This window comes from Netta rufina (assembly GCF_964035555.1).
Source record: "Netta rufina genome assembly, chromosome: 9".
In the NCBI taxonomy this organism is placed as follows: Eukaryota; Metazoa; Chordata; class Aves; order Anseriformes; family Anatidae; genus Netta; species Netta rufina.
This window is the reverse complement of record NC_140132.1, coordinates 26,709,643-26,720,171: the sequence shown is the minus strand read 5'-3', so window position 1 is coordinate 26,720,171 and position 10,529 is coordinate 26,709,643. Positions and strand designations below refer to the sequence as shown.

Here is a 10,529-nt window from a genome sequence, read left to right as displayed (position 1 = left end):
TACATTCATTGTGTACTTACACATTTATTACCATGTAAGGTTAAGGTATTTTTAAAGATCCAGAACATGGAATTGTGAACATCCCTTAGTAACATTAACCTTTGTTGTACTGTGTATCACAGTACAAATCTTATACTGATCAACACTATGCAGTGGAACTAAGCTACATCGTAAACAATTTTTGTTCATTTAGTTTGATGAGAAGCTTGAAACAGTCCAGGTCTATACATGTAATCTATATGGGGGAAATAAGGCCAGAGTACTGTTCATTTTTCCTGTCTGCTGTGCCAACACCTTTACAGCTGAAGACTAAGTGTTTATGTTCTGAGAGTCAGAAAGTGCCAAATCCTGGGCTGAGGAGATTACAGGTGAGGTGTTTCCATTTGTTATTTCTGACTTAATGTGCAGTGCAGCTACATACCCTCCTTCCTTACACCTGGTAGTGGAAATCAATTCTCTTGAACTGGTGAACAGCAAAGAGGGTTTCATTTTCAGAATGAGGCATGGTAAAAGGATAATGAAGAATAATGATTAATATACAAACCACTGCCAATCCATGGGGTAAATATAATGTATTAGATTTTGCTGTGTAAAATTCCACCTCAAATGGCATATGTCTAGTTAAGACCAAATATGAAAACCTAAGCTGTAAGATGTTTCTTAAAATAGGTTTCCCACTGTTAATATGTAATGAGTGCATGTGTTTATTCATAATTGCATTTCAGGCACCCCAAAACTTGAAGAGATGCAGAACCATGAACAGAAGTCAACTTCTTAACATATGCTACATTTAACACTGAGTGTAGTATTTGCTGCAATGACAAAAAGTGAAAGGAGACCTTAGTTTGCCATGCTCCATCCTATAGAGAAATGCAGGCAGCAAGTGATACTGTTTCCATCCCAAACCTACTGTATGTTTCAAAAAACCATCCAATTTCCTAATGCTATTAATGTAAATTTCATTTCAGCAGGCCTTGGTAGTAAACACTGAGATGGCATTTCTCCCCCACGTCCCTCCTCCTGCCTTGCACCACAGATAGTTTACTCATCTGTTGCCATTGCCAGTGGGGATGTGAATGAAAAGAACAGCACTTCATTAAAGGAATCGCTGCATTTCTGAGTATAACTTGTATATTTCATTAAAACTTGCTGGATAAATCTTCTGTCCCAAAAGGCAGTGTCTTCCCAAACCTACAGGAAGAGATAAATATGGATTTTTCTTTGGACTATGACCTCCTGGTTTACCATGTGAAGGAGCATAGTTTCCTCACCTTGCCACAAACAGCTGACTACCAGTTGCTTTTTTTTTTTTATATATAATTTTTTTCCTCCCTTTATTATAGGCCCATCAATCCAACTTCGGTCTCTAGCTATGTTCCAAATAGCACACTGGTACTTGAAAGAGGTTCATGCTTGGTTACCTAGCTGAAAAAAAAAAATCTAGTAGATAGCTACATGTATAACTAGTGTCTGAATTTAAAATGCTTCATGAGTCCTCTGAGGTGTATGTCTACATAAAATAGCATAGTATCATTGACTGTTATCACAAAATGTAATTATTTGTATGAGCAGTATAAATAGCTTCTTATAAGTTTGAACCAAACCTTTCATTACATAAGGAGAATAAACTACTCTGAAAAGATGCCAAAGACAGGAATTAAAACTCACCCTTGAAAGGAAAGATAAGTGCTCATATTTTCAGAGGTGGGAAGAGTACAGGAAAAAGTGACAAGTCTGACAAGTGTTTTTCTTAACAGATCACCAAGGAACAGAGAAAGGATTTAATGAGCAAAACAAACCAGTACATAATACTGGAAGAGCTCCAGGGCAATGTTTGAATGAACAGTAGTAATGGGACAGCTAGGTGTAAAATAATAGAACAGAATATTAAAACAAAATGCAATTTCTTCTGTAAATAGTTAAAATTCAGTAGAGGCAAGAAACATCTAACAGAATTCTAAGTAGCATTCATTATAAAAAAAAAATGAATTTAGTGAGAAATCAATATAATGACCATCTAAAAGGCTGTCCTAGTGGCTGGTATAATTGAAACCTGCCAGTGAATGATTAGGATGGAGAAAGTGAACACGCTGGCATTTAACTTCAGAAGTGTTATTTCAGAGAAAGTAAGGGACTAATTAGAATGGCCTGGAAGTTAGCATTACAAGCTTGTAAAGTCCTGGTAGTCTGCACATAAATCCAGCTCTCCCTTATCTCCCAGTGTGTGCCATACAGGGGCATAAAGAACTAGGGATAGAGGAGGGAGAAGTGAATCTTAAAATAGTGAAGCAGTTTGGTCAGTAGTGAATTATCTTCCTTCCTGAGTTTGGGAAGAGTGAACAACTTTAGAACTACCCTTAAAAACACCCACACACCCACCCCAACTTTAAAGCAATTCTGCCTCTTCTCTGTATTAATTTTCCTGAGTGGTGAATTGTGAGTAGTGGTATGACCTAATAAACTGTTACCTCAGAACTGGCTGGAGCAGGACTATATTGCGGAACATTACACTGTTCAGGGTCTAGCCTGCCAGTTAATGCTGCTAATCACCAAGAGAAGGGCAGTAAGTACATCGCTGTGCATGTGACTGTTGTGTCAATAGAATTAAACTGATAAAGTCTAAGATAAAGTATTTTATTGTATCTCTTTTAGTACCTTTCTGCAAGGAGGAAAAAAAAACAACTTTGAATGTGGAATGAACCTGTGTCAGAAATTAAGCTCTTAGCACTGGAGAATTTAAGTTGTTTTTAAGTTGTATATAATCTGGAAATTAGTAGAGGGGTTAAACGTGATGGAGTCAAATTTGATGAGCATTCAGGCTATTCAAGAAATATACTTCAGGTAGATTCTGTTAAAATAATGTGGGCAGACACCATTTTGCTGTGGAAATCGAACAGCATTTGGGAAAGTAGTTTCAGCAACGATTTCTCACAAGAAGTAGTAGCTATAGCTAGGTGACAATGTAGATGCCTCCTCTGGACATGTGCTCAGAACAGGGGATTGAGCATAAAGAAACATTAGGTTGAATAAGGAATGGGAGGGTAAGTACTTGGTATGTGCATATGTTACTCCTGCCTCTGAGGTGCCATTACAGGTAATTCCTGATGTGATGGCCTCATTATTGAAAAATTTCAATCAAAAATAAAAATCCTGTAATAAGAATGTAAGTGCAATTTTAAGTTTGGTTTAGGCAAAATTTAGATACAGAGCAAAACACATTCTGATATAACAATTTCACTGGAAAAGTGAGAGGTTTGCATCCTCTGTATTAGAAACTACCAAAAGTGAACTTGTTCTGGGCTGTGGGCTTGTTCTAGTCTGTTTCAATTGTAGCACTATAACAGACATTAAAGGTGGAAGGTACAGCTCAGACCCTAAGCCACTCAAGCAGCCAGAGGAGATAAATATTGCGTATGTGAAGGCTTCAGTTAGAGGGGGCGCTAGGAGCAAAAGTAGGTGCAACGGTTACACTGAAGATTAAGATGAAGGGAGAGATAGGGGAGAGCAATGGCATCTTGATGGTAACATCCAAGCAGCAAGTAACTGGCACTGTCGGGACTAGGAAAAGCATCACCTTAGCTGAAGATTAACCTCTATCTAAGGTCTGGGCTTTTCTTTCTTCTCCCCCTCCCTCAAATTCCCATTGTTTACTATCAGATCTTAAAAGGCACACTGCTTTCACCTGACTCATGCTTTCAGAGTACTTTGGTAGCAGACACACCAGAAGCCTCACAGATACTGTTTAGCTGGCAGACCTTAAGCCTCTTCCCTACCAGAGGGGAGCAAGCTCTAATCCTACTGAATAGATTGTGTGGCAGAGGTCTCCTCTTGCTTCTGTTTTTCCTTTTTAAAAAAAATTTTTTTTTTTTTTACGTTTTCATAGGATGGGAAATGCTGTAGAACAGCTGGGAATAAATCCCTCTTTAGTCTGGTAAACGCAGAGGTAGCCAAAAGGAATCTGGTAATTTAGATATATCTACATTAAAGGCCTTTTATAAAGGCTTAGAATTTTGTCCTTTAACTAGAGTGGTATTATCATACTATTACTATTTCACAAACCTTACAACTGCACTTTGATCAAGTATTAGAGTAGTCAGCCATGCAATGAGGAAAGGCTTCAGAGGATAGCTGGAGGGGGAAAAATTACAAACAGTCTTGTTTTGTTTGGTTGGAATAAATTTATTTCATCTGTCTGTAAACAAGGTGTTTTTAATAGTTATGGCATTTTTTGAAATGCATATTAAATCAGATGAGTTAGACTGTATCCCAGATGTAACAAAGTGCAGGGAAAGAAATGGACAAATCAGCAACAAGAATTTGTTTAAATCTGTACATTATCCACAAGGCCCAACAATAGAAGCAAATACTAGAATGTCCCTAAAGTAGTGCCATTCAAAAGAAACCCTTGTAGTCAGTTAAAATCCATCTCACAATAGCAACAGTTCATTTTTTTTAAACAATAGTATGGCACAGAATACATATTAAAAAATTCATCACAAGACAGCCAAGTCAGTTATTCCAACCAATACCATCTCCCATTTATTCTTTTGTATACAGAGTTCTGCAGTTCTCTTTAAATGGACATACAAGTTAGTACCGTGCCTGAACTGAGAGTTTGGTTACAGACATTTCAAATGACTAGTGCACAAGGCAGTTCACTCCATGATTTCTGCAGCAAGGGTGTGACAGGCCGAATGAAGAATTTAGGTTTGAAATGGCATCATTTTGACAGGTTAGCTTTCAAACTACCAACCTTCATCTGAATAATGGCTTCAGAGCAGCAGAACTCTTTAACCAGTAACTAATCTGGCAGAAAGACTGGAGTCAGTCAGCACTCCCAGAATAGCTGAAGGTGGCAGTTTTCCACAATGATATTGTAGTTTAATTTAAAAAAAAAAAAGAAAACAAACAAACAAAAAAAAAAAAAACGAAAAAAAAACAAAGAACAACCCAAGCTGCAAATTAAAATTGGTCCTATGAAAAACTGAAACCAGACACACTCCAGATGGTTATGTTGGGATATCTAATGTCCATAATGGCAGCCTTTTACAATTTAACTACAGAACAGGAGCTGGCAAAAAAAAAAAAGTGCCTGAGCTATTGCAAAGATGGAATGTCCCTGGGGATTCATTTGGGATGGTGGTTGTAAGGTCATGGGAGGAAGTGCATCTGTACCCTTTGATAGTTTTGCGATTGCACTTATTAAGCAGTACAAGCTTCATACATCATGAAGAAAAAGTGAGACTTAAACCTACAGTGAAGTGCAACAACAAAACTAATTTAACATTAATAGCTTTTGAGTGGCAAATTGGTTAAACAAACCAGGCACTATAAAAATAGGTGTAAGCAAACATACGTGGATTAAAAAAAAAAAAAAACAACAACAAAAAAAAAACACAACAAAAACACAAGAGGGGAAAGGGACAGAAATAAAGATATGCATGCACTTTTTCCTCCCAACCATGCTCTATGAAAGGAAGACTAGTGAGCTGTGTAATTGCTCAAAGTGCTGAAGAGGCATCAATCAAATTAGATTGTACAATCGGCACCTTGTTTAGTATTTAAGTTGTTTTAGTTGTCAATATACACTAATTGCTAAGACAAAGCAAAGCCTACACTTGGCATATTCCCCTCCCAATAGTTTTTCAAGGTATCATGCATATCATCTTTGTGGTGCAGTAATGGTGCCAAATACGGGACTTGGTTACACACAGTGGTTAACATACAAATGAACAAAGGGTAACTGGAATTATGACATTAGAAAATGGGTAAATAAAAAACGCAAACTACCATCTACAGTCTGGTAGCACTGAACACAACTGGATGGTGATGAAGACAGTTGCTAGCTGGATGGGGAGAGGCTGCTTAGACGTCAGACCTCCTCAGGTATAAAGCCAGTTCATATGCTTTCTTGTTGAGTGTCCCTCCATGGACACCTTCCTTTCCCATGACTATAACCAATGCTGGAGTACACAAGGAAACAAAACAGAAATGAACAGAATTAAAGAAAAAAAAATAACACCTTTCCCCACCAACAAAGGGATACAAAGGAGACACAGGTTCATACCCCATCACCCTGCATTGCTAATAAAGTTTCCAGAATGTAAGGTTTAAAGCTCACCGCCAGGAAAGTTTAATAGCAATCTTCCCCTAGTACTTAACAGTCTGCCTAGCAACTAGAACCCAGAGTCTCTCAAGTATTTTGCCATTGAGTATGCCTTCTTATTCAATCCGCCTCCATGGACCCCTTCTTTGCCCATTACAAAGACCAAGACTGAAAGAGAAAAGAAAAAAGTTTTTAAAAGTGTGTGTTAGACAAGGAAATAATGCAAGTTTTAGGCAGCGCAATAAACACTCAAATTCAAGATCTAGTACTTTGGTATTAAGCTAGTTTTACAGAAATCTTGTAAAAAATACAGATGTAGACAGGGCTGGGAGAAGGCACAGGTTATTCTTCAGGTAAGCCATGAATTCATTGCTTAAAAAAAAAAATAAAAATTAAGAAATGCCACCAACTTCCTCAAAAAAGAACTATAGTGCCTATCTACCATCTGCTATCGCCCAGCCAGGAAACCCTGGCTACATGTTAAAAAACAAGGGGGAGAAAAAGCGGTGTCAGGGACAAAAGTAGGTGTACACGTAGAAGAACTGTGATGCTGAGGAGCACAAAAGGTAGTAGTCATGTCTGCAGTGGACACTGCCAGTCAGTCTAAGAACCAGAATAACTCTTATTGCTAGCAAAAAAATCCATAGGGTCAGACCTGGACTAAGACTTATCATGCAATAATACGACCATAAAGCACGCTTCACGTTTTGCATAAGACAAAGATTTTAATGCTGACTCCAACTAATCTCAAAACTCTGGTGATGAAGTGTCCCAGCTGTCTTGCCAACAAGAACATGGTAAGGCTCTTCAGCAGTACACACCATCTGCAAGTTGCCAGCAGATGTCACTAGCAGGTACACAGACACACTAAGGACTGTTCTCTCAGAAGCCCAATTGTTTCCCAAGTTAGGCACAGTGTAATTGGAAATACTGCAGTCAGCCTACCTACAGGTGATTGTACATCTCCATAGCAATTTGCTCAGAAAAGGCTGAAGACAGACAGTTCTCACTAGCATTTCATAATTTGCAGCAGAGTCAGAACTCTGCTTGTTTTATTTAAGTGCTGCAAACACTTGCCACCTGGCTTTAACTTACAGACAAATTTTGCCTTTTTTTTTAAAAAACTTTATACGCAGAAGTCCAGTAATCATGAATTTATTCTACAGCCAGATAAGCTAGGTATTCTGAACACAATGCATACTGCTTGTAGCCAGTATTTTGAGGCTTTTTTTTTTTTTTTTTAAACATTCGAGCATAATGCCTTCTCAGTAGCATGTTTTGCTGGAATATAAGTGAGGAGCACAAGGAGTAGACAAACTAGCATAAAGCAAGTTTCTCCCTGATACCAAATTGGACAGGCATTTTTTCCCCAAAGACAGACTTCAGAGAGCTCAATAGTAAGTGCAAGAAGAGTTAGTGTAGAACTTGTTAAAAGGCAAGTGGAAGTAGCTCATACAAGAAATTCACTTCTGTGCAGAATAAACTTTCAGTTGAGACATTTTCAATGTAAAAGCTTATTTCACTATAAATCGTTAATGTATCCCTATGGTATTCTACTGTAAACTTCAGTTGCTGGAGTAAATTTGCCAACTATCTTGCAATAACCAGGTCCTTCTTGCCTGAGATCTCGTCAACCGTTTCACAGCCTAGCACCCAACCGTGATCACACATGGGGGAACCAGGACAAGTGTTTAATCATAGGCAAAAATCTAGTTAATCAGCCAGACCACCGCCACCCACCCTGATTAGTTAACCATTAAATACAAGATTTTGGACTTAGTAACCAGAGCCTATGCCCATACTGTTAACTGAATGATCTACGAGTGAATTAAATCCCGCTTACCTCGGCCAGCTCTGCCTACAGCAACGTTGTATGTCGGCTCACCACCTTGACTCTTTGTCCTGATGTCCATTGTGCAGTCACCATCAACATACAGGCTATCTCTGATCACAGAGCACTTCTTTGCACCAAGGGTCAGACCGTTGGTGAAGAAACCCTCTCGGTCTTTTCCTACAATCATATCTATTTCTACTGGCTGTCAAAGAAAAAAGTCCAGAGTTAGCGCTACTTTATCTTATCGCCCAATCTCTATTTCAAAAGCGTCCTGTCCCTGGCCGAGAGGAGTAGACAGAAAGCTTCCCCTCGTTCCCACCAGGAAGTACTCCAGCACACACTGCTTTGTTATCAGGAGTATGCATTGCGCTGCTTTGCTGCCCCTGGAAGCAGTGGAACTGCTGTCCCGAAACCCTTCACGGCCATGGTGCTGGGTACCAAGGCGTCGTTAGCGGAAGCACCGGCCGGCTGAACTTACGAAGTGCCAAACGCCTTTCGGTGCCCGGAGGAGCCGGGTCCGACACCGAGCACGGCGCAGGCGAGCCGGCCGGCCCTCCGCCCCTCGCGGCCGGGCCGGGTGCCGGCCTCCGGCGCCTGCCCTCGCCGAGCGGCTGCCGCGGCCCCTGCCGGGCGGGGCACGGCCCCGCAGCGGGGGCAGCCGCGGCACGGCCCGGGAGGGGGGCGCCGCGGGGGCCGGGCCCCGGCCGCGACACGAGGCGGCGGCCGCCGCAAAGTGCAGAGTCACGGCAGGCCCGGCCCAGCCGCCCCGCGCCGCGCTCGGCCCCGGCCCCGGCCCCGGCCCCGACACCGACACCGGGCCCGGCGCGGAGCGGCAGGCGAGGGGAGGGGAGGGGAGGGGGCCGCGGTGCCGCAGGGCCCGCCCCGCGCGGCGCCTCCGCACGGGCAGCGGGAGCCGGGCCCGGGCCCGGGCGGCAGCGGGGGGAGGACGGGCAGGGCTGGGGGAGGGGAGGGAGGGAGGAATCAATGGCAGTGCGCCATCTTGGCGATGGAAAACATGGAGCCAGCGGCGAGGTGGGCATTCACGAACGCCGCCTACGCCGCGCACGTAAGCCTCGCCGCAGCGCCGGGCCCAGGCGCAGCCAGCCCTACGCAAGCCCCGCCGCGCGCGGCCTCTCCCGCCGCGCCGCCGCCTCCCGCGGCCCCCGCGCGCCGGCACCGGCCCCCGCCCCCGCGCCCAGGCCCGGCCTTCCACCCCCGGCCTTCCACCCCCGCGGCCGCGGGCGGACGGAGACAAAAAGGCGGCGCCGCGCCGCGGCCCCCCCCGGCCCGCCTCAGCGGCTCTGCGGCGCGGGCCTGCCGCCGCCCCCCCGCCTCCCCCCCCCACACACACCCCGGGGCGGCCGCCGATCCCCCCCCCCCCCGCCCCCCGCAAGGTGCCCCCGTCCCCGGGCCCGCCCGCGGGCGCCCCATCGCCCGGCGTCGCCGCCGCCCTCACCGTGATGCTCTGGAAGATGCCGCCGGCCGTGGCTGCCCAGACGTACTTGGCGTCGCAGTACCCCACAATGGCGGCCTCCTGGCAGCAGCCATCGCACATCAGGTTGTCCACGTAGCTCTGCCAGCCGGCCATCTTCGGCGCCGGGCGGAGGCGGGAGCGAGCGGGGCGGCGGCGGGCAGCGAGCGGCGCGGCGCGGGCCGGGCGGCTGAGGCGAGGCGAGGCGCGGCGCTCCCTCTCCTCTCCCTCCTCCTCGGCGAGCGGAGCCGAGCGCTGCAGCGAGCGGCGCGGCCCAGCCCAGCCCAGCCCAGCCCAGCCTCCCTCCTCCTCCTCCTCCTCCCCCTCCCCTCCCCTCCGCGCTGCCGGCGCCGGGGGGCGGGGGCAGGAGGGGCCCGGCCCGGCCCCGCCCCCTCCCCCGGCGGGGCTGCGGCGGGGCTGGGGGGGGGCCGGCACCCCGGGGGCGGCTGAGCGCGGTGCCCCCGGCCCGGCCCGGCCCGGCCCGGCGAGCGGTGCAGCCCCGGTTCCGCCGCCCGCTGCCCCTTGCCGGCGCTCCGAGCTGGGGAGCCGCGAAGGCTGCGCCGGCGCCCCGCGCCCCGCCTCGGCACGCGCGGTCGCTGCCGGGGTGAGTGCCCGGGGCGGCCCCGGGGCTCCGCGCGGTGCCCCCTCGGAGCCTGCCCGGGGAGCGCGGGGGCTCCGCGGGCCGGGCCCTGCCCTGCCCTGCCCTGCCGGCCGGAGCGCCGTGCTCCCGGCGCCTCGCCTCGCCTCGCCTCAGCAGCTGGCAGCGTCCTCCGGGAGAGCGCCGCCGCCCCGTGCCGCCGCCCCGTGCCCCCGCTGGCTGCGCGTCCCGCCCGGGGGGGAGAGGGGGTTCTGTGTCGGAGCGTTTGTGCTGTGCGAAGGCGGCGGGCTCCCCATCGTAAGTACTAGCGCGGCGTATTTTATTCCTGCGTGACTGTGTAGGTGGCAGTTTGGAGTTGTGTTCCTCCCTCCAGGTTCCTCCGAGTTCCTGTAGAAATAATGTATTTTCCAGCTTTGTTTACGAGAGGCCCAGATTTATCGCCAGCATTGGCGTTTGGCTGCTCAGGAGGCTGCCCCGCTGGAGGCTGCAGCGGCGTCCTCCGAACGGGCGTGCTGGGGCG

General features: G+C 47.1%; 1 protein-coding gene across 2 annotated transcripts; it reads right to left on the bottom strand.

The window, feature by feature from the left end:
• Nucleotides 1-4,155: 4,155 nt before the first annotated feature.
• PFN2 (profilin 2) lies at nucleotides 4,156-9,708 on the bottom strand. 2 transcript variants are annotated; one of them, XM_084292308.1, is made up of 3 exons: nucleotides 9,397-9,708; nucleotides 7,950-8,142; nucleotides 4,156-6,274 (listed from the first exon to the last, which is right to left on the bottom strand). In XM_084292308.1, exons 1-3 carry the CDS (start codon nucleotides 9,526-9,528, stop codon nucleotides 6,177-6,179), a joined length of 423 nt encoding a protein of 140 aa, XP_084148434.1. In that variant the 5' UTR covers nucleotides 9,529-9,708; the 3' UTR covers nucleotides 4,156-6,176. The 2 variants fall into 2 exon arrangements, with proteins under 2 accessions (XP_084148434.1, XP_084148435.1); XM_084292309.1 differs by having other exon boundaries at nucleotides 4,156-5,963.
• Between the last annotated feature and the right edge of the window lie 821 nt (nucleotides 9,709-10,529).

Coding starts and splice junctions, on each gene's coding strand:
- PFN2 (XM_084292308.1), bottom strand. CDS start 9,528: ATGGCCGGCTGGCAGAGCTACGTGGACAACCTGATGTGCGATGGCTGC. Junction 8,143..9,396: donor GCATCTTCCAGAGCATCACG/GTGAGGGCGGCG, acceptor TTTCTTTGACAG/CCAGTAGAAATAGATATGAT. Junction 6,275..7,949: donor TGTAGGCAGAGCTGGCCGAG/GTAAGCGGGATT, acceptor TTTCTCTTTCAG/TCTTGGTCTTTGTAATGGGC.